This window comes from Thermobia domestica, chromosome 10 (assembly GCF_964235325.1).
Source record: "Thermobia domestica chromosome 10, izTheDome1.hap1.1, whole genome shotgun sequence".
NCBI lineage: Eukaryota > Metazoa > Arthropoda > Insecta > Zygentoma > Lepismatidae > Thermobia > Thermobia domestica.
Genome location: NC_137463.1, coordinates 197,355,708 through 197,380,881, shown reverse-complemented (window position 1 = coordinate 197,380,881; position 25,174 = coordinate 197,355,708). Strand labels below are relative to the sequence as shown.

General features: G+C 36.7%; 1 protein-coding gene across 1 annotated transcript in view; it reads left to right on the top strand.

The window, feature by feature from the left end:
- The window catches only part of LOC145661728 (trypsin-1-like), a 60,022-nt gene that overhangs the window by 25,426 nt on the left and 9,422 nt on the right, over positions 1-25,174 (top strand). The window contains exons 4-6 of the mRNA XM_081727063.1: positions 734-861; positions 4,820-4,944; positions 19,028-19,203. Coding sequence (XP_081583189.1) covers positions 734-861; positions 4,820-4,944; positions 19,028-19,203 — 429 coding nt within the window. The remainder of the gene's footprint in view (positions 1-733; positions 862-4,819; positions 4,945-19,027; positions 19,204-25,174) is intronic.

The window sequence follows — 25,174 nt, the reverse complement described above, 5'->3', positions numbered from 1 at the left end:
AATATGGCACTAATCCTAAAACAAACATACAAGATTACTTTTCATCTTGAACGTCTTGACAACAAGTTTACAGATTTTTTTGGTGCCAGGACAAAATGTAAGCATTGATGAAAGTAGAGTGGGTTTCAAAGGGAGAATAGTTTGAAGTGCTACAACCCACAGAAGGTAACCAAATGGGGGCTACGAGTATTTGTATTGGCCTATTCAAGTACTGGGTATATCTCAAAATAAATCCGAACTGTACAGCTTGCTGTGTCAAAACAAATTCGAAAGGAAAGGGTTAACCACAGTAACTCTGAGTTGCTGATGAGTTTGTCATTTTCCTTTCCAATAACATTATAGATAAATATAAAAGTATTGAATACCAGACCAGCACTCACTTTTGGAAAAACACTGCTTAGCTCAGTAACTTTTAAGACGCATCGTACACAATAAATTAGTTTTTTTGGAATTATAACAATTCATATTTTGAAATATATATATAATCATTATCTTCATTTATGTTATATACGTACGTAAATCAGGTATACATATCCGAAAAGTAGTTGCTCGTTTGAATAGTATTTTAATTTTCATAATTCAGGGCGAACCTTTGTGATAGTGCGGAAACCAAATTAAAAGTAAATAAGTAAACGGCGCTGAAATAACTACGCTACGCTGAAATAACTACGCTGAAATAAATACTAAGCGTAATTTTCTGATTGTTGAAATAACAAATTTACTTTCATGACAGGTGATTGCTGGCTCAATTGATTTTAGAGGGGATGGTAATTTTGCCCAAACACGGTTATCGTACAAGTTTTATCCTCACCCAGAATACAGAAGAGTTCCTCTGATGAAAATTTATCCTAACCCATATACGTAAGTATTACTTCTTTATATACTTTTCCATTGCTTATACATTTTTTCTTATTGCTATAGGTATGAAGTGCAAAGGAAATGCTGAAATCAAATTTAATATGTGGAACGACGAAAATGAATGTAGGTAGGTCAGGCCTAACTGAGGGGCCCGCAGAATCTGCGGTGCGGAGAAGCCCTTAGGGTTTCACGAAGCAAATGCCAACAACTATAGGCTACAAAAAGTGAGCTGAAATACAGAATATCCCTTTCCCTGAACAATATTATTACTTTAGAAAAGAAAAATGTGCTCTGGGTGAAAATTCATCCATTTTAGCAACATCAGTTTAAAAAAGTCATCTTAGAACTTGAAGGATAAAGGAAAATAATTTTTGCCTTTTTCGGTGAGTATTAATTTTAATTGTAATTGTATTATATTCCACGGATTTATTAACAATTGTCTTCTACAAAGACATAATATAATGGGAAGTTAATGGCCATGAGAAGGGGTCCAAAAAATAAACCTGCGGGGGGAACCGACATTTTCGCGTTATGCTACTGAGGTAGGTAGGTATGCTATCAATCTAGTAATTAAGCTTTAGAGCTACTAAGGTTCTCCATAGAAGAGTCAACAAAGGTAACGAAAAACTTTCCTCTGGACATGCAGCTCCTACATCTTCCTATATATATATATATATATATATATATATATATATATATATATATGTGTGTGTGTGTGTGTGTGTGTGTGTGTGTGTGTGTGTGTGAGTGTGTGTGTGTGTGTGTGTATAGTTCCATTCCAGTGTATAAATGGTAAGTTTTCAGGCTGCGAGTTTCAAGGTGGTCTACAGAAATATGTGAAGCTTTCCTGAATCTTATGTGTGATCTTGTCACCTTCAATTGGCATTGAACTACCAGATATCTCTAAATTTGCATTGTTCGTGCCCGCGCTAGATTATTAAATAGATCTGAAGCACCGGAACTGGAAAGATTACGTTACTCCTTTCTTAGTCGAACAAGCTCCATTGCTGGCTGCCTTCGGTTTCAGTACCAGTATGTGTGTTCTATTCAAAAACAAGATGCTGAATACGAACACCTAAGATATAGCTAACATGGTGGGACGAAACATTTTGTATATCTCTGAATCTGCACACTATTCAATTAAATTTAAACGTTTTCCTGAGAGGAAAAGCTTAAATTTCCATACCGAGAATTATAAGGAATATAATATTATTCTCACTTCTTTACGAAACAATTCTGCCTTAGTGAATCTTCGAGCTCCAGACAACGTTTGTAATCTCCAAAGTCTATTTCAGGAAGTGCCCTTTCATCGTCAACACTTCTTTGCTATATTTTTTAAACTTCAAACGATTCTGACAGGATCTTGTTGTTATAAATGTTTAAAATAGCTGCTTGGCTGAGTGTTCGTGATAACATGGCAAAATTCTTGTACTATTACTTGGTTGCAAGTTATTTTGTTATCTAGTGATGTTGGTATTAGGCTTTCACAGCGATTTCTTCATAACAGTGTTCCTTATTGTTATACTAGTTGCTACCGCAATCCAAAGTATTCAATCTCAGATCAAGGATTCTGTCTGTAGTCAGCTGTGTATTGACCACACATTATTTATACTCGATAAAGATAACTTTGCAACATTTTTTAATAATTTACAAATATATTAGGTCGTATAGTTCTCTGCTCAAATATGATTGAATTTTTATTTTATAAAATATGCATTCTATTGTGTTTCGAATATAAGTCTTTGTTAGTCTGGACTTACTTCTCGATATACTAGTATGTCATTTGTTGATATGGTGTTATTTTTATTTTTGACTATTAACCGTTGTTTAAATTGCAAACTACATATTGTGATCCGCACGTACTGTTCTCTTGTAGTCACGCATTTATTTGGAGCACATTTCCACTGCACCTGAAGTGCTTAATACTATTGCTCGTTTTCAATTCAATATTAGTGTAATTGTATCAATCTTAGATGAAATTTGTACCTTTTATTCATCTGAAAGTTCCGCTGCTGAAACAAAGTGTTCATTAACTGGTCATTGAAATAACTATGGCTATTTTAATTCCTAGTCCTGTGGTTAGTATTTATATAAAACCAAGTACATTATCATAATGACTCTCTCTCACAATTGTTTAGCCCATTTGTGTTTTATTTCTGACAATACTGGAGCTCAATGTTCCTTGCATTCTAGATTTTCGACCCATATGCACTATGTAATGTAGGAAATTGTGATAACTAGAATCTTACTGTTAACGAAATTGATTTACTATGTTTAACTTTTCCCTGCAAATTTGGGCTTGTCCTCTGGGGCAGTTGATTCAACAAAATATCCAGCTTCGAGTATCATTACAAATCAAACAACATGCATATGCGCATAAAATATTAGCAAATACCTTCTAAATATATGTTTTATATGGACGGCCTAAAGAGTAATAATTCTTTGGACGAAGATACGGGCGAGTATATTTCAAAACTTAGCTTGCATCTACTGTAATCAGTATATATTACTGATGTAACATCATTTAAGGTTTCCTCGATCAGAGCTTCACATCTGGTTCTGTCGAGTCATTTCAACGCTTGAATGTGTTATTGTAAACTTCGAGAATGTCTTCCTAACATCATTCTAGCGCAAGGTGTTCTCAAGAGTTCACACCAGCTACAAAACATTAATGTATGGTCCTAGTTTCTTGCTTGCCTGTGCATGTCAACATTCATGGAAACGAATTTGTTGACAGTGCCGATTTCAGATGCTGCAATGATGAACGCTCGTCAGAGCTCTTATCTTAGAAGCAATTTCCTCCAACGGATTTTCTCCCGTTGAAAAATAGAGTGTAATGTTGATAACCAAACATGATCAAGTAAATTATTTTGCGTAACTGGAAGACGTCGTTAGGAGTTAATTTTAGAAATAAAGTGAAATTGTTACTCATGCATATCAGACGTTTATCCTATACATTCATATTTAATGGTTGGCACTAAACATTCGTACTACGGACAGTGTTAGCTAATTTAGCATTAGTCGTATTCTTGTAAATTGTCCAGAGTATTCTAAATAGAGAGAGCTTTGACGGATATTTAAAAATCTTAACCAAATTCTTGGAACATTGCTGTCAAAATAGGCTAATTTTCACGTTTATTTAAGAGATTGGAAAGTCCTGATACTAAAAATGTATATTTTAGTCTCTTCTAATACGTTTTGTTATTATTGATCTTCACTTTTTCTCAAATGTTTTTACATTTTTATAATTTTAGAAGCTTCGTTTTCAACGTGTAATGTATGTAACTGGTCGAGCATTTGCTTCATTGTAAAGGGTATTAATAGAATCGCTGCTCAAGTCCTAATTAAAGGAAAATTATGTATTTGTCTGTTTAAAAGAGATACACTTTTCTGAAAATTTTTAAGATCAATATTTATAAATAAAAAATACGTACCAAAAGTGTAAATAGGTGTTATTATTATTTACCTTCATTTTCAAATATGTTCTTACGTCTTCATTCATTTAGACTTCCGAAGGTTAGTTGCTTTTTACAAGTTACCTTTTCAACATTTGATGTAGATAACTGGTCGAACATTTGCTTCATTGTAAAGTGTATTAATATAACACCTACTCACGTACTAATTAAACAATAATTATGTATTTTTCTGTTTAAAATATATACACTTTTATGCATATTTTCAAAATCAATACCTATAAATAAATAATTACTTACCAAAAGTGTAAATATTTATGTTGAATACATGTGTGTAGCATGTATGTGTAAGAAGAAACAGATAATTCTAAGGAACTAATACCACGTGAGAGAATCATCTAATAAGATGACACTGAATAAATGTTTCGTAATAATATATTTTCCACAAACTCTATGAACGTTTGCCATTTTGGTATTGTTATCATAAAAAACTGAATCAAGATTGAATATACCGATTTTAATTCTTGATTTTTGTTCTTTTTTTCTAGGATAATGCAGGCACGCGAGGCTCCAATAAATGATGTAGCGTTAATAGAAGTCAATGAACCATTTCAGTTTAATACTTACATAAAACCAATACCACTACCTCCAAGCTCAGTACCGAGAATATCAGGTACTGTAAGTTGTTTGATATAGTAGTAACATTATCCTGTTGTTGCATGCAGTCAACAATGCGTTTGTGCTAAATTTCTATTTCTGTAGTATCCCCTTTTTGTATTTTACAACTGGACTTTTAAAATTAAGCGAGGCTGATTGCTGCAAAAACAGTACTCTGTTATCTGGACCTTATTCGATTATGTAAAGTCTCCTGCATAGTTACATGATGAGGTTTATAGCTTAGACATCTCTTTCGAAACACATTAGATTTTCTGTAAAACCTCCTTAATATGTAGATTGGTATGGCTTCTTGTTATTGTCCAAAAGTATGTTTCTATGGTTTCAGAACTCTGCGTCATTTTAGTGCATATCTTACAGAACACTATGCTGATATTTAACGAGACAAATGGTGTTTGTGCATGCTCATGGAAGAGAAATCGTGTTTCACATTTCCAATTGTGGTATTTGCTATAAACACCCTGTCTTATATAGCTTGGCCATACTCTTTACTGCTAGTTTGAGGTAAAGATGTTCTCAGTATAACTTCGGGTATCTTCTGAAAAAAAGTAAACCAGGGATCGAACCTCGAAGCCAACCTTTGCAATCGAGGAAGATTTTGCAGATGTATTTTTCTTCTTTTAAATATAATAAAGACTTGTTACCAAGTGTAGAAAGCAAGCTACATTGGTTGAAGTACTTAATGACACAACATTTCGAAACCTTGTACTAATGTCTGGACATGCTTATTTGTCATTTAGCTCTCCATACGAAACCAATCCTCTACCTACATAAAGGAATCTTTCCATATGTCAAATAATGATCAAAGTGAAGACATAGAATATAATACTCGCCTGAGTACAAAATAAAAGTCAAAGTAGAACAAAAACAGCGTTAGCAGAGGATATCAATATCATTGTCTTTAGGGCCTGTTACACATCGCTAAAAGCATGTTAGCTTAGTGGTAAAAAGTTGAATTTCAAATCGTAAAGTTGGTAGTTCGATTCTCATTTGGGTCATTTTTTATGAAATTGTATTATCCACAATGCATAAAAAATATATAAATTAATTACATGAAACTATATATATATATATATATATATATATATATATATATATATATATATATATATATATATATATATATATATATAATCATTGCAGAACACAATTACTTATTATGTTTAAAATATAGCAACTCAGATACAAGTTCACACTACGTCGGCATTGTAATAATGTTAAATACAAATTAAGAAAATCGTTTAATAGCTATAAATATATTATGTAGTTAATTTATAGGCTGCCGTTTATCATATAGAGGTTACTTCTCAACATTCTCATTACAGCATGTCATTTACGTTCTTGATATACGGATATAGAAAGGGAATAAACAGAACTTGCACGAACAGGGTCACGAGAAATGACAGAAATTATCTTTAGAACGGAAAGTAGTTACATAGAGTTTCATTTCAATACGTTGATCTGCTTTTGTATATTCATTACTCTCTTTTTTGCTTTGTGTGTGTGTGTGTGTGTGTGTGCGTGCGTGCGTGCTTGTCTGTGTGCGTTTGTCTGTATGTGTTGCAGAATACACCAAGTTGAATACATTTGTAATATCTATGAGTATCATTGTCACCGCACACTGAAAATTCAGAGTTGCGATTTTTTACATTGAGTTTGTGTGTTCATGTTAGCTTATTGGTAAATTACGGGCATGCCAATCATGAGGTCTTGAGTTTAAAGAGTGCAGTGAACATTTTTTGGTAGAATTGCACAAAAATCGGATACAAGGAGTGGGTTACTCCTAGAAATATATTCAGAAACGTTTAGGTAGCTCTGAAAGAGGCTGTTCTCGGGAGTTAAGGTCGGGACATTGATATTGTGTCCAGGACAATACTGAATTTATTACACTCTCCATTCTTCTGGGTATGGAATCTACTAAACGGGTGACAAATCTTTCTCGTTCTCCTACCTCCAGCCATGTCTGGATACAAGATGCCACATGTCATTTGGAGTTCTTGGTGGATCAGGCCAACTATGCCTTAGAGTACGCTTCACCTCGTCCCACATATTTTCCGTGAGATTGGAGGTGGATTAAATCAACCTCAGGCTGCACTGCGGACAATACCTGAACCACACGAGGAGTAAGTATTGACGACTGGTCTTCCTGGAACTGAATTACACCATCATGCTGAAATACTCGTACGGATGGCGCCATGATATTAGTCATAATGTCTAAGTACTAAGCACTATCCAGATGTCCTTCAATTCTGTGAAGCTGTCCTGCACCGGGAATGGAAATCCAACCCCAACACGAAATAGATATATGTTCTCTACGATTGCAACCAGCCACATATCCAGAGTCATATCGGGTGCCTCCTGGACGATACGCATAGCGCGATCCCCCTTCAATGCTGTGAATATGGATTCACCTGAGAAAACTACGTTTCCCCAGTTGCAAACCACATTCGTGTGTCCAAACGCGAAGTAAATTTTGTGTTCGCCTGAGAGTTTTCCTTCACAGCAGCAAAAGAGCGACGTAACCGAGCGTGACGAAGTTTTCGTAAAGCTGTCTCTGTACTACCAGGAAAATGAGAAGCTTCCATTAGCTGTCTAGACGTCCTTAGTGTGTCTAACCGGGCTTCGTTTTATAATCTTGCATCTTCCGCCTCGGTAGACACATGGGGCTGACCAGGAGATCGTAAATTAAAAGTCTGGCCTCTAGCACCATATTCCCGAATCCATCGTCATTTTGTAGTGTCCGGGATAAATACTTGCCTGATAGCTGCAGGTGCAGAAATGCCTTCCCACTCCCATAAAGAAAATACGGCTGTACGTTTATCCATAGTTACTCATGTTCTGAGTTGTGAGCACGAAGCAATAGGTAAAATCAAGTACCAGACATATGATTGCTTACTTGTACGACATTTTTGTTATGGGGAACGACTTGGCCAACGGCTCGCGAAAGAAAGCTTAAAATAGTGCGAAAAATATAATAATAATAATAATAATAATAATAATAATAATAATAATAATAATAATAATAATAATAATAATAATAATAATAATAATAATAAATACAGTTTTCATAAATAAGTATTATTACATTCTAAAACCTGCTTAAACATGATTTTTTATACTACTTTACACGAATAAAAGCTTATACCACAATCCAAACACTTTAAGCGATATGATGATGGCTGTTTTGAGACGAAAAATTTCGAAGTCCAACTTCGGGTATCTTCGGAAATCAGTAAACTAAAGCTTCTGGTTTTGTGCACCAAGTCAATCTTAACAATCGGGAAAATTTGTACACATATGTTTTGTCTTCAGTTTAATATAATAAGATATTCTGAAATTGTAATAAGTGTAGAACATTCAAAAGTAACATTGAATGAAATGCTTAATGATAAATTATTTCGAAACTATCTACTCACATTCTCGTTTCGTCATTGTGATTTCCATCTGGGAATGAACATTTAAGTATGAGATCAGTTATACACCTGTATTTGATTAGAAGCAGCTTTGCAAGGGCGGTCATGTTAACTTAGTGGTTTATCCCCGAGCGTTCAAATCATGAGTTCGTTAGTTCGTTACCCGTTAAGGTGACATTTTTTATGGTTTTCTATTTCCTTAATTTAAAATTTAACACCAGAGGTATTGACAGAACGTCGGTATGTTATATGTGAATTTTTAATCCAAATTAAGTAAATCTTGTAATAACAATAAATAAGTTATATAGTGTATTTGTTTGCAGCTATTTTAATTAGCAGTTATCTTCTCAATATTCGCATTACGGCGTGTGTTTAGTAGAGTATACTCAAAATAGGAAAGTGGTTCAAGACAAAAATCTATCTAAACTGTAAAAAACTCGTTGTGTTATTTCAACGACATGCCTATGTGTTAACACGATTATTTTAAAATATGACACAAACAGTTAGAACAACTCACTCTCTATTTGGAGTTGTGTGTCATATTTCGGTAATTAAAATGACACACAACATTTGTGTTAAGTTAACACAAACGTTGAATCTCTGGTGTTTTTTTCTCAGTAATTGCCAAATATGTTAGGCATTTAATTATAGACTTATGTACTGAAGCTATAGAAAAACAGAGTAGAAAGAAATACTTAAACAAATCTAGGTGTTCGCAAAATTTCAACGTGCAAACTGCGCGATATGTGTTTGATTGTTTTACGTAACGCTTCTGAAAAAATATGTCAACAGCGAGAAACAACACCGTATTTCTGTGTCACTTCTACAATGCACTAGAACTCACCAATCAACATCGGGGACTGTGTTTCAAAATTGGCGGAATACAAGTAGAAACTCGATTAAGAGGCAAACATACTATAAGAATATCGGTAAGTGTTTCCTATCATTCTTGGACAAGATGTTGGTGAAGGTTGTGCTTCGCACCATCAAGAAAAACTTCACAATAAATATAGGGGATGAGTTTCTTAGATTATGAAGATTTTCTAAATGAAGTGTTCTGTAGGATACTATTCATGTTTTAAAATTAGAATGGTAAGCATGCACAACACAAGCTTTTCCAACACAGAAAAGTGGTTACATCAACACCGCACGGAGTTATTTCAACACATAAATAGGTGTCATAGTAAGACAGAAGTGGAGTCGAATTAACACCAAGAATGCTGTTAGTTTGGTGGTCGAAGCTTGACTTTTAACACAGGCAGTTTTAAATTAACACCAAAACGGTGTTATTATAAGGCTTTGACCTTGACTTATGACACAGATTATGTGTTGAAATATTAATAAAATATGTTTAAATAACACAGGAACTAAGTTTATATTGGTACTTGACATGGTATAATATAAACACAAAATAATTAACACACTACCCACTGTGTTACATTTTCGTGTTGGTGCAACACCACCACAAATAACACTCAAAGCTTCTGCCCACAAAACTGACCCTGAAATGGTGTCGGATCAACACCGAAATTACTAACACAGATCTGAATTTAACAACATCGATTTAACAAAATTTAACACACACCCTACGTTAAACGTCAACACCACAGGGTCTGTGTTGAATAAACACCGCATGGTGCTGGCCACGCTGAAACCACTGCTCTATATTAAAATTGAGTTGAATTGACACAACCATTCTTTAATCTGTGGCCGCAAACTGTTATGTAAGAAATTCATGAATCGCACAGGTCACATAAAGAGATTGAGAACGGTAATCGCTCTCTCTCAACTCTACCTTATCCGCATTTATACATATAAAAATGTATGTATCTATATATGTGTGTATGTTTCAACATAACGCATGTATGCTAGAGCAGGGTATCTCAACTTGGGAGTCGCGACTTCCATGGGTTCGCGAAGGTCAGCAGAAGAAATAAATATAATTAGGATCTAATATTTGAAATTATTTTTAATTATTGTTTAGAATCTTGTTGATAGGCATACTTTTATTTTTTATACATAGTGTAGAGAAGAACAACAAAAAACGAGTCTACTAAACATTTTCCAAAGATACAACGTTGTTTAAAAATAAATTTAAATGAAAGAGGTATGATATGAAAATAATGAGAACTGTATATTGAAATACCAGAAAAAGACATATGCAAAAAAACTTGCATATTGAACTACAATTTAAATTGAAACCTAATGAGAAACCTAAGCGTGGTGTAATTTCACTAGTGCAGCAATGCAGAGGTCAATATTCGTGACGCACATTATCAAGCCATTATCAACTGGTAAGTGATTTGTTGTTTTGGTTTTAATTTTACCATGGAAGGAAAACCACCTTCGCACAGGTACCATATAGCAAATGGAATTATTACTTTTAGTGCAGCAGATACCAGACCAAAAAATTGTTCTCTCCTTATCAAACAGAACTTATCCAAGTCTTCGTTACAGAAAACCAGTTGAAAGGATTTGTCGCACCATGATTCTATTAGTTCGCCAAGAAATTGTGGGCTTAGATGTTCACTATGTTCGGTATGAACGGCACTGTTAACTATGAACAGGAAATGGATTCCATTATTATAGAAATAGGTATGTTAAAGCTCCCAGACAAGCTTATTATAAAACAAATTAACCCTGGAACTCCAGACATATTTTTATACCTTTGTGTACCAGTCGAGTCCAATGGACCCCCAGTAATATATTGAGATGCTCTAGCCATATAATTAAATTTTTGGGAGAAAATGAACAACGAACTACTAAACAATTTCACCTTGCAATGTATTTAAGACGAATTAATAAAATACACTTCGTAGTTATGGTAGTTATACTGTACACTAGAAATATGGTAACTTAGCAGTATTACTATTTCTTTATATTAGCTCAAATAGAAGTTCTAATTTTTAGGCATAATGAAATAGTCAGCCTTTTACATACACGTAATAACAACATTAGATTACACATAGCAAATATTTGCTTTTAAAAACTGAAAATTACGATGCCTTTGCCTTTTCTTTTGCATTTGCTAAGGTTAGTGTACGAAACATTTTTCACAAACAAATCTTCTGTGCTCATTTGTTTTGCATTTGGTACAGAAGGTTCTTATCTTGCGATCCAGTTTTGATGGCCAGATACCGCATCGATCTTTCTTTTTGAATGACTCTTTTTTCGTGAGCTGATCAGTTTTTGTGTGGCTTCTCTCCTGTGGAAGGTCTTCTCCAATATGGTCCAACTGTTTGCAGAGGAAAATCAGGAAGTTACGGCGTTTCAATCTCTGCCGCTTATCTTTCTTCTGTCGTGACAAGAATATAAGTGTTGAGTGCGCTTATATCAATCATTTCGAAGAATACTATCAGAGGCCATTTCCTGGTCATTCGCTTTGTGCTGTAACAACGGGTCATCTGGTCCATAGTGTGGATACCAGACTTGGTTTTGTTATAGTAAAGGATTTCTTCTGGCTTTTACTCTGCTGTAGAAGTGTAAACTTCAGGCTGGTTATGCATTGTACTCAGAAGAGTAACAGTTTTGTACTTATTTGGACAGTGCGAAACTATCATGTCATCCTGTTGGAATCCAAAGAAACTGCTTCCTACAACCCAACTTTTATCCGCTTTGGTAAATGAAGTTGGGAGTTCTGGCTTACTCTTCCGTATAGTTCCAACGTAGGTGAGGTTTCGTTCCTTCAATTTACGTACAAGACAAAGACTTGTAAAGTTGTCATCCCCAGTAATACTTCTACCACTTCCAGCAATTTATTCTGTCAGTTCAAGAACGACTCCTTCCAATTAATTGACTTCTGTTCCCTGTTCTGGACTTTTCCCGCTATATATATGTGCATCTTCCACACATAGCTTGTGGTGCTTTCACAAATATACCAGTACTTTATTCCATATTTACCTGGTTTACTTGGTATGTTCTGCCGAAAGAGACAACGTCCACAAAACATCACAAGCTGTTCGTCCACCGTCATGTTATCTCCGGGAATATAAGCGTTCTGTAGAGCTTTAACCTAGTCTTCAAACACTGCACGAATTGGAGATAGTTTATCATCAGGTCTTCTCTGGCGTCTGAGCTCTGCATCATCAAAACGTAGAGAGGAATTGATTTGTTCAAAACGATTCCTGCTCATAATGGAATTGAAGATAAGTCGACCGTTTTCCTTACTCAAGAGCTGCCTAGTTTCTTGATTCTTTGATTTGTATACCCCAATAAGTCCACGCCGATATATTTCTGAAGTTCCTCAACACTAACAGGTTTCCACTCACGAGGAAATTTTATCCTATCTTCCTTGTTATTCCACTTGCAAATTATTTCCAGAATGTTCTTACGACAAAATAGACAAAACCAGATTTCTCATCATCAACTTCCCTGTTAGCATACCGTGTAGGACTACGCTCCTTTCTAGTTACATTGGCAGCACCAGTACGTCAACGACTGGTAGTGAAGGGTACTAAATTTCAATGTTCTAAGCTTCTTCTAGAGCGGAAAATTGCTTCATTTTGCACGTCGCTGTCACTAACATCACAAAAATCAATCTCACTTGCAGATAAATCTTATAATTCACAGTCCATCATCTGTCAATCACCTCCTCTTCTAGCAACATACATCGGTCTATGTCGTTATCGGAAAGTCCGCCACGTTCCATTATCCTCACATACTAAATCTAATGACTAAAGGGAAACGTGCACTGGCTGGTTTAGAATATATTATAGGTATAAATGTATAATATGTCCCTGAGAAGTGGTGTCAAGGAGAAAACACCATAAACCAGTAGACTTTACGTTAATTCTGCCATCTATGATCCACAATGTAAATCAAAATCAAAGTTGAACCAGTATTCCTGTTTAAAGTATACAGTGGGTCCACTGGTCCAGTGAGTACAGTGGGTCCACAATGTTATAATTTTTATATATACCACCTGACTTAAATGAACTAAGTATTTCTGACATAACATTGGAGAGGAGCACCATAAGGAAAAAGTCACGGAATATTAGCGACCACTCACGAAAACTTACTCTGTAATTAATAAACTAAAAGTCATATGGGTCCAATGGACCCATTTGGGACTCCCAGGGTTAAAACCGGGTCTCTGGCAAGAGGATGTAATAAAACGGAATCGTGATATGAATTATGTTGAGAACCACTGGACTAAAGTAATTTTAACCATATTTCTTAGAGTATGAAAAAGAGTAATGTCAGGTTAGCTATGGTGAACGGGAGGGGGATACATATAAAAGATGGCTAGAAAATCTTTGATATTAGTTTTAATAATGTGATCGATTTAATTTTAATAATATAGATAATGATTGATTTTTAGTTTTCGGAGTCCCTTAAGTAAATAGCGCGACTTTCGATTTCGCTTAGATTAACTTAGATTAAGCTCCCATTAGTAAAGATGGGCAAGAGCGACTTTTCTTTCAGTTCGACGGGACTCGAAACAGGCATCTTGAGATCTACTCCAGAACTCAGCGCGAGAAAGTTTCACCAACTCCACTCGGACTAGGGTCGAGTTTCGGGTCGAGTCGATCCAAAATAAGCCAAATTCGGCGTGTAGTCCTACCTAAACAATACATAGACAATATAATTATTCTATTGTCGATGATACTATTATTACTAAAACTTATTTTATTAATATTATAACAACACCGTGAAAGAACATGAACGATAGACGGTTTGTATCGGAATGCTAAAAGCTAGTTCACTGACGACATCGGTAGTTTGAAGTCTAGAAAGCAACGACATCGTTCACCACTGCAAGCTGCAAGCGTCGTTGGATCACAGATGATCAACTATAGACCTCTCGCCAAAAATTGGTGGCCTTGCAGCGGCAATCCGCCGAGGCCCTAGTCCCATTTTTAAAATTTTACTACCAGCGGCAGAGACGCGACGAAACGCCAACGAACCAGAAAATTACTACCCCAAGTTATATTAAATTGCCTAAATCCATGATTTCTTTGTGTTTAGGTAAATCTAAAAAACACTTTAAAAAAGAAACTACACCCAGGGAAGCATGACCATTTCACGTTATGTTTACTAGCCGCATGCTCTTCCGACTTTGCCACGGAAATGATGATTAAACCTCCCTTGTAGAAGTATAAATTATTAAGGTCTCAATTTATCCAATCAGACAAATCACTCTATCTCGAGTTATATAAGGTGATACTGTGAATCGTTTCAGATTTATTGCTTTCTGGCAGACTACTATCAATGTGCAAATTTTGAGCAAAATCGCCGAAGCATACCTTCTGAACTTTTCCTCTTTAGTATAATGTTAACCAGAGATCGCGTGCGTCAACGAAAAATTAATCCACAATACACAGATCCACCACACATCGTGATCCACGACACACTGAACCACGACCCACCGTGACCCACGGTGACCCACCACCCAACGTGACACATTGACGCACCGTGATTCACAACGACACACTATAAACCACTCTGAACCACTGTGACCAACTCTGACGCACAAAAATCCATCATCAACAACTTTGACACATGATCCACACCATCCTCTCCACTGACTAAAGAGGTTATACTTGTAGTAAGGCATTTTTTCAGTAGTTTCCTCCTCTAAAGACTCTCACGTTGCATCTCAAAGAAATGTAATGAGTCCTATTGCTATTATTAAAATAGAAATATAACAATCCAAAAGTTTCTGAAAATTCATTTCCATTCCATACAAATGAAAAAAGAAAATTAAAGATCTTCAAAGTGAAACGTAGAATTCACCAGGGTTCAGAAAATTGCTGTCCGTTATGCACTGAGCAGAATAGGTCGGTAGGTCGTAATGGGTCGATGAGTCAGTGTGAGTTACTGTGAGGTATGCTTCGCAGTGGGTTACGTTCTGTTGACCCATCTGACCCACCGACTCACTCTATCTCTGATTTAACTAGAACTGATTTAAAATACGAAACATACACCTAGACAGAGATTTCCTCGATTGCAAAGGTTCACTTGATACATATACTAGTAGAAAATACACCGTAGCAAATTGATATGATTAAAAAGCACGTCTCGAAGTGGATACAAACTACATTCCAAGTTACTAAAAACGTCTTCAAGACCCCCGAAAACTATAAGTTCGACAAATATTTCAGTAAATTTTAACATTTTATTTTTTAGATCTCCCAGCTCCTCATACTCTGAAGATGAGGATAAATTCGTACGTAAATGTCATTGCGTGCATCACTATTTATTTCAAATACCCAAACACCTATAGATAAAACACTACAATCTGTCGTTGTACATTATTAACAAAAACAATAAAACCATATATTACTAAACAGAAATAAAACACGAATGTGGATAAAACTATGGATTTCACACAAATACCGGTCATTCTCAATTATGTTTACCTGTCTCGGTACCCCTCCCCCCCCCCGTAGTTGACTCCCAGCCCGTATAGAGTGATGAGTAAGTTTGAATGTCATCGCTAATGGAAGTGTCATCATTTTTGTCAGAGACTGCGAAAACTACGAATTTCACACTAATATCCGCTATTTTGAATTTTTTACATTTTATCTTGGTTCCATCGCCCCCGGTGATCCCAGGCGCTCAATCGACGGGGTGAATTTGGCAGTTAATGTGATCGGATTTTCACCATATATCTTATCTGCCGCGAAACGTGTGAACATAACACTAATATCGGTCATTTTCTACTACTTTTACATGTCCTGGTAACCCCCTTTAGACCCCCTGAGTATAAATTTGAAAAAGTATCCCTTGGTTTGCTCTGTGGCTTGCACCAAGTTACACGTGACCCAAATTTGGTAACTATTTGTCGATTCGTATGGTCTCTATGCAGCACACGAAAAGTCCAACGGCTTACTAATGAGATAACACTAGCTCTCTTTGTAACATGCTTCTAGTGACGTATAACGGGCTCTCAACACAATGACATTCATATGCACTGCCAATGCTTTTTATTCTACTTTCACTTTTATTTTAGTACTCAGCCGAGAATTATGTTCTAAGTCTTAACTTTGAGCATTCTTTTACGTATGGAAAGATTCCATTACGAATCTAAATGTTCTTTTACGTATGGAGAGCTAAATGACAAACAAGCATGTGCTGACACTAATGCAAGGTTTCGAAATGTTGTTTCGTTAAGTATTTCAATCAATGTTGCTTTTGTCTACACTTGGTAATAATTCTTATCATATTTAAAAGAAGAAAAACACATTTGCACACATTTCTGCGATTGCAAAGGTTGGCTTGGAGATTCGAACCTGGTTTACTTTTTTCTGAAGATACCCATGTTGCACTTTGCCTGAAAATTTGCATCAAAATAGCAATAAAGAGTGCGGCCAAGCTTTAAGAGAAATGGTGTACATAATTGTACTTAATCTTGTGCAAGTTTTACAAAGAAAATTGTGTGTGAGAGCTCATACTTGTTTTAATATTTTTCCTGGTGAAAATGTTTTTGCCTGTAGAGGCATTTTGAGCCTGTTGTACCTCTTTTTAGTGCCTGTGTTCCTCTTGTAAATTGATACAGGCACAAAACAGGGGCACAGGGGCCCTGTGCAACCATGATTGGTGCCTTATCGGCGTGCACCCCGCCTGTAATATATGTGAAAACATTACAGGTAAGGCTCAGATCTTGTATCGAGAAACTGTACACTCTGGGTAATGTGGGAATGTACAGGACATGGCATGTTCATTGGATGTAAGAAGCGTATAGAAGGCAAATATGTGCGAAGAATGGTGACTGACAAAAACATGGTATGTGTGAAGCACAAACATAGACTGTGCAGGGAGCATGCTGTAAACAGTATACATGCGCTGTTACGTTATTTTGTACAGGTTGTGTAAAAGGAATGTATTTCGAAAAGAACATGTTTACAGTCTAAAACAGGGCAAAAACATTTATCTATGGAATGCACCTGTGTTGTTAGTGTAAACATGGATAAAGCAGACCATGTCACTATATAATTTACATGAAGAAACATGTAGCAACCAAATGTCTTTGTTTCATATGTATGTACAAGTGATGCACAGGCATAGCACAAATACGTAAAATTTTGATACATGTACAGGCGATTAAAACATGTGATGGACATCGTCTGTTTTGGGGATGAAACAGGTAGAAAACATAATAAGCACAACAAAGTTTTAACAGGTACAAAAGTGTAAGACTTATGACTTGAAGAAAGGACTTACTTACTTTACTTTATTTGTCAGACTCCCAACTTACCTATAAATTCTATTATTCGTTTGCCGTTTGTCCGTTGCCCTTTCTCCACTTGAAAGTTGCGTAACCACCTACTTGTAGATCTTGTTTTATGTTTATGCCATCCCCAGTCTCATAACACATGTCGTGTTATCTTCCCATTGAACAAGAGCACAATCTATAAGATTACACACGAGCTCAGTAAACGATTATCAGTTTCCACTACACAATTCACAAACCGCTAGGTAAGTACGCCTGGTTTCTTTCCGACCACATGACATGGATATGCCATGGGTAACGACGGAACGACTTTTGCTGTACACATGTGGTCTCACGTGTTCTTTACCTGATTCCTCTCACGTGTCTTTACCTGATTCATGGTATGTGCATGCTGTGTTTTCCGATGTAACGACTTGTGCTGTACATCACCCGGCTTCAATCCCACCACTTAACATGAACATATTGTGTTTAACGGGTTAACGGCTTTGCCTGTCCAGTACATGTAATATTCCTTGTTCTGTACCAGAACAGGCGTCCCTGTTTTTCGCCTGACAGGTGTTAAACATGTTCGAATTCCAGGCACACCTGTAAGGTACATGCTTTTTTTCACCTGGGTTAGGATATGCTCATTTTAAAGTATCAAAGGTGATTACTATGTCTCGGTTTGTTGTTCCCCTTGTATTTCTGCTGGTCAGTTCTATATTATGTACTAGCACAGATAAATAACCTTGTTCCTCAGACGCCGTCTACATTCAGCAAGACTGGAATAAGCATTGCCACTCGCTGCTTATCTTATCGGTCAACTTGTCATAAGGGCATCTAAAGCTAATGCCCCTGATTGTCATTTACTGTACATTCTCGCTCAGACGCCAGGAGAACAACTAAAGAAAGAAAACTTTTCTGTCTCTCAAAATATATTCGTAATATAAATTTAAATTATATTGTTGAAATAACAGTACATTAATAGTGGCCATCTAAAATATAATTTTTAAGATTGTTCACAATATTACTAATATGAACATTAATACAGGTATATTGGCCAACGGGGCCGAAAACAATACATAAAAAGCAATAAGTTTTATTTGCAAACAGGGTAGTTTACGACATGTAATTTGGAATAACATATATAATTACTATACGATGTTTAATGAAGGTTTACCTCTGCTCATCAAAATATAATATGTAGTCTTAATTCAGCGTATAGATTAAACAAAATACTATCGTGAACATGTCAGTTCTCGTCGCTTGTATTGGTAGTAAACTCTAATTCAATATTCTGTAAGTTAATGTTTCACAAGGTGTTAAACTCCTTTACACATTTCAATCGTTGAATAGGTTGCAAACCAAAAATAAGTCGCTATTCCTTGTTTGTTTCTATGTTTCTATTGGTGTTCAAAAAGTATTAAGTTTTATGTATTTACTGTAACTTATGTACTAGTGTAAAGAATCAAATCGCAGGAACCATTTAGATAAATTGGAACTATCGCTTGCAGGTAAATGTTTAGCCAGTGGCTTCGGAATGACCGAATGGACTGATACCCCAACCGTCCTTCAAAAAGTTGAACTGGATGTAATTGAAGATTGGAGGGTAGAAACTTCTAGTGGAGAAGATATATCGGATTATTTTCTTTACACACGTCCCTTTTCAACGTATACAGATACATGTAGGGTAAGATGACTATTTCATGTATAATAAGCCATTTAAATATAGGAGTTTCGTTCTAATTTTAAGATTAAACAAGGATTCGCTTGGCGAACAGTACATTATTTGCATTCTAGTAGAGTGAAGTTGTGATTGTTTAATTTATCATTAGCTTCCGAAGCTTCATGTATAAATTATATACACATATATTTTTCCGTTTTTGACTACTATTTGAAAGGGCAATATTATATGCAATGTAATAAGTGTTATATATACGACTACACAAACACGGATAATTCATTTCTTATAGTTGAATACAGCAGACTTGTGTGTAAATGGATTTTTAATACCTTTTTATATTATTCTTGCAACTAAATCTTTCTTTCTGATTAGGAATATATCACATAGAATGACATGTATCAAATCGTATATAGGGTCTCATTTTCTTTTTGGGTCCGCATATAGGGCCTTTTCACCAACACCTTCGAACATTGGTATGTAACCTAAGACGTACCTGGAATATCAAAAATCGTCTCCATCAGCCTCGACGACCTTCTGAAAACGTTCTGGAAGGCCATGGGTTCCATCGCAGTCGAACTTGGTGGGACGTGAAGTGAAGAAGATATCAAGTGCATATTGAACCTCTACTAGCTGTTTGAATTGGCGTTCTCTAAGGTGATTGTCCAAGGAATGGAACAGGTGGTAATCGGACGGTACAATGTCCGTGGAGTATGGCGGATCCAATACTGTTTTCCATCCAAGGCGTAGAATGATGTACTGGGTCATTTTAGCCACGTGGGGCTTAGCGTTGCCTTGTAACAAGAGGACCCCTTTGCGATTCAGAACTGCTGGATCCAGACAGTACACAGTGACAGTACACAGTTGCATTGATGATCTGACCAGCTGGTAGCAGTTCCCGATGGACGATGCCTCGAGCAGTCTACAAAATGCACAGGAGAACCTTATTCTGGCTGGCTTGGGCTGTTTTTCAACCGGTTCATGGGATGCTAACCAACAATGACGGCGCCGTGGAGCTTCGTACAGGACCCACTTCCCATCACATGTCAACACCCTGTTCAGAAATTGCTCCTTCCTCAGACGAGACACCAAAGAAACACAGGTGTCTGCTCGCGTTGCTTTCTGGCTCCAAGTCAAATCATGTAGGACCTATCAACCCAACTTGCAGTGCTTCCCAAGTTGATGGTGGTGGTGCAGAATGGTTTCTCCACTTACACTGAAAGGTAGTACCAGTTCCTGACATGTCTGTCTTCGCCTCAATTGCTGCCCGAAGGTCTTTATTTTGAACATCTGTTTGTCTTCCGGCACGTGGTGCGTCTTCGAGTGTTTCGTCACCGTCCTTAAACCGTCATACCACTGCACTCTCCGCGTAGTCACGACACCCTCACCAAAGGCCTGTCATATCTTCCGCTCCGCGGAGCAGCAATTTGAACTCGTACAGCAAACAAGCCCTTATGACGCTCTGTGAAGGCCCCATGTTCACTCAGTCCTTACGCACGTTCACGGTGCATCTGAACAGCCACAACCAAGTAGTATGTTGGATATACTCACTAGTGTTGCTCACGAGACCTGGTTTGGGGCATTCTCGTTTCGAAAATGTGTCGTGAAGGTAGTCTCGTCTGGAAAAGTGCATATGTTTCTATTGAAAGAGCTCTGTCTCATCTCGTACCCTTTCATGAAAATTCTGTCTCGTCTCGTCTCGTCCAACAACTGACTTTCACCTTATATCCATTCGCATTCAACTCACGGTGTGAGGGCCAATTGAACACAGACCTCCACAAAGAGACAGAACTTTCTTGGTCACCTTCATATTATTATTATTATTATTGCTGGAGTAGTGATTTGACTTTCTCCGCAATAAAATACTTGCTAATTTTATATAACGTTGCAAATATCTTCTAGATAAATTAATCAAGAAAAAATAAAAGGTAATTCCCTACAGAATGATATTTCAGTGCAATTAGTTCCTTATGATTCTATCAGACAGCAACGCTGTTTTTAAATAGAAAAATCGGAATGTTAACGTGATGAAATTGTTGTTTGTTACACAGCAAAAAATATTAAAAGAAGTTCTATATACATTCCTTACTAGAAAATAATGTTGTCTTCAGAACTTTTATTCTTTTAGCCTTCAGAACTTGTCTTCAGAGCTCAGTCAAATTTTATTTTGACTTTTGAACTTGATTGCCTAAATTTTAACCTTGGAAATTTGGATGTGGAGTAAAATAAAGAAGGTTAGCAGGGTAGAGAGGAAAACGAATAAGGAAATGCTGAAAAAATGCAAGAGACGAGAGCAATATTAGACGATATAAGGAAGCGAAAAATGGACGGATCACAAGTTTTGATCTTGCTAAGGGATTGCATTCTGAGGGATGTAGTAAAGGGGGTGATATCAGGAGAGCGAGAGTGTGTAAGAAGGTTGGAATTGATAGATTGTAATAAGGAGGGTGGTACTTTATGTTGGGTTGCGAGGCAGATATTAGCGGGAAATCGCAAAAATGGAAGCTTCTTACCTAATTCACGGAAACTGGCCTGTTTATTAATGGGAGAACACTGAGGAGGAGGAGGAGGAGGAGGATAATTATACTACAAGTAAAACAAGCCGAAACAATGGTTTATGCATAAGAATTGGTCAGCATTTTTTTTCTGGTGGCAGTTTTGTAAAGTTCTAGCTCTCTCAAACTGGTTAGATTGTAAGTTCAAGTCACTCGGGTCGGTTGTCGGGTTAAGTCACCTCGGGTTGGTTCACTCGGGTCACTTTGGGTCGGGCCAATCGGGTCAGCTCGGGTCGGGTTGTCGGGTCGGGTCAGTCAATTTGGGTCACGGGTGGGGTCGGGTCGGTCTTCATCACATATAATTTCCACGAAAATTACAATATACCACGGTTTATACCTCATTGGACTTCCAATAAAACGTTTTCAATGATGTGTACACCATGTCACCATTTTTGTATGAGGGAATGTCTAGAGGGATTTTGTTGGAATTTGATGGAGTGTAGATTCCTGTGTGTGTGTGTGTGTGTGTGTGTGTGTGTGTGTGTGTGTGTGTGTGTGTGTGTGTGTGTGTGTGTGTGTGTATGTATGTATGTATGTATGTGTGTGATACCTTACAGGATACAAGATGTCGAGGAAGTGTGTAAATAAACCGGACAATTTCTGTTATGTATGTGGGGAGCTGATATTTAAATCACAACGTCGATGTTTTACTCCACTTGTGAGGAAGTGTTATCAGTTATATTTTGGTTGCTGTGTAGGAGACCAGGATAAGAACTGGGTTCCTCATTACATTTGTTGTACTTGCGTGAAACGTCTGACTGGGTGGGCAAATGGTGGACGAAACATGTACTTCGCAGTACCGATGATCTGGAGGGAACCAAAAGATCATTCTTCAGACTGCTACTTTTGTATGACACAGATAAAAGAAATAAGCAGTAAATCTAACCACACAGTACAGTACCCTAATTTGCATCAGCAATTAGGCCAGTTCCACACAGTGCAGAATTACCTGTACCGGTACCTCCTCCTCATCTTACGGTAAATGAGGATTACGTACTTGAGGCAACTATTGAAGTTCCAAATGAGGATGATGATCCTACTTATGTAGGAAGCACATCTACATTGGATTCCCATCTGATAACTCCGGGTGAACTAAATGACCTCATACGGGATTTAAAACTCTCCAATACACAGACAGATCTTCTTGATTCTAAACTTAAGGCTGGAATCTGCTCCATCGTGACACTAAAGTGTGTATTTTTCGAAACCTTCATACAGAGTTTCAAAACTACTATTCTCAAGAAAATGATTTAGTGTATTGTAATAATGTCTGTGCTGTGATGGATAGACTTGGACATGCACATATAAGTACAGAGTGGAGATTGCTTATTGACTCTTTGAAAACTAGTTTTAAGGCTGTCCTTTTGCACAATAGCAACAAATTTCCTTCAGTGCCTTTGGCTTATGCAACTAATATGAAGGAAACCTATGAAAACATCGAAATAGTGTTAGAAAAAATTCAGTATGAGAAATACAAGTGGACCGTTTGCTGTGATTTACGAGTCATTTCTTTGTTAATGGGTTTGCAGCTTGGTTATACGAAATATTGTTGTTTCCTCTGCGAATGGGACAGCAGGAACAAAGCGGAACATTACATGAAGAAGGAATGGCCAACGCATGTATTAACTCCTGGACAGAAGAATGCTGTTTATTCCTCACTGGTGAGCCCTGATTAGATAATTCTACCTCCTCTTCACATAAAGTTGGGGCTCTTCAAAAGCTTTGTTAGGACAATGGACAAAAGTAATGCAGGATCTTGTTACCTCAAGGAAACAATTCCTCGGGTTAGTGACGCTAGGGATTTTTGTAGACCCCCAAATAAGATGTTTGATTCGTGACCAAAAATTTGAGGATCTCTTAACTCTGGTTGAGAAAGCAGCTTGGTGTCCATTTAAATGTTTAACAGAGATTTTTTTAGGAAACAAGAAAGCCCCAAATTACCGTGAAATTGTGAGTGATTTCCGGCAATCATTCAATGAAATGGGTTGCAACATGTCCCTTAAAGTTCACTTTCTAGACTCCCACCTGCATTTCTTTCCTGAAAAGCTTGGTGCTGTTAGTGATGAGTATGGGGAACATTTTCATCAGGACATTTCCTCCATGGAGAAGAGGTACCAGTGACAGTGTAGTTCAAAAATGCTAGCTGATTACTGTTGGACACTTAAGAGATGTTTCAGAAACCAAACACAGAAGAAAGTCGACAACTAAAACATATTAGTTGAGGTAAGTAAGTGTCCATTTATTAAGAAGATACCACTCACTTCTTTTTGTATTATTTATTAAGTAGATATAAAATGGTGACACGGTGTATACATCATTGAAAATATGTTTTATTTCAAATCCAATAAGATATAAACCGTGCTTATATTGCAATTTTCGTGGAAGTTATATGTGATTTTATCTGCACTAATGAATATTGTAAAATGAACAGTACACATAGCATATTTTTTATATAAATATGTTTATTTCTGTAGATAGAATAATGCTATTCTTATGAAACTTAGAGGGCTTACTAAGTATAAATCAGGCTAACATACAATATAATTTGTGCGTTTATATACCAAAGGTACCCAAGCTACAAGTATGAAAATGGTTTTAAAAGAAGAAAAAAAGAAAAAGAACAGAAATTTGAGGGGAAATTTTCCGAAAACACCTCTGTCACGGGAAAACTGAGGGTGATGGAGAAAAACTGATTGCAGATTCGAATTCTACGTAAAAATTTCTATTAGAATCAGGCATTTTCTTCCGTGTGCCAGAGAAAAAGAATTTTTTTTCAACTAGTGCAATAGGAACCATTTTCAAACTCATCAACCGTTATCCAAACCGGTTAATGTTGATCGCAGATATTAAAAATACTCACATCCGTATATTATTTAATACAAACGAAAATTTTACCTGCACATTTCTGCACAAACGATGTATAAACGATCGCGACTATTTGTGGTTCAATCGAACACAACTGGTGGGGCTAGCACTTAGACATCTCCCCTTTTTTTTCGTTCTGTCCACGCATCTGATAGATTAGAAAAAAATTTCGCCTGCGCATTACTGCTCAAACGATGTGCAACCAATTGAGATGATTTTCTTTTGAATGGGACGTAGGGGGTGCTACCAATTAGGTAGCCTATACTTTGTTATCGTTTTGGCGCGCCCGCAATTGTGTACAAACGAAAATTTCGCCTGCAAATTTCTGTACAAAACCGTAACAAACAAGTGCGACAGTTTGTGGTTGAATTCGACATGGTGGGAGGCCTATCAATTAGAGAGCCCATAGTTTGTTATCGTTTTGGCGGGGCCACATTTATGTGCAAACGAAAATTTCAGCTGCACATTTATGTACAAAGGCGTACAAACAAGTGCGACAGTTTGTGGTTGAATTGAACACGGTGGGAGGGCTAACATTTAGACAGCCCCCCACTTTGTTT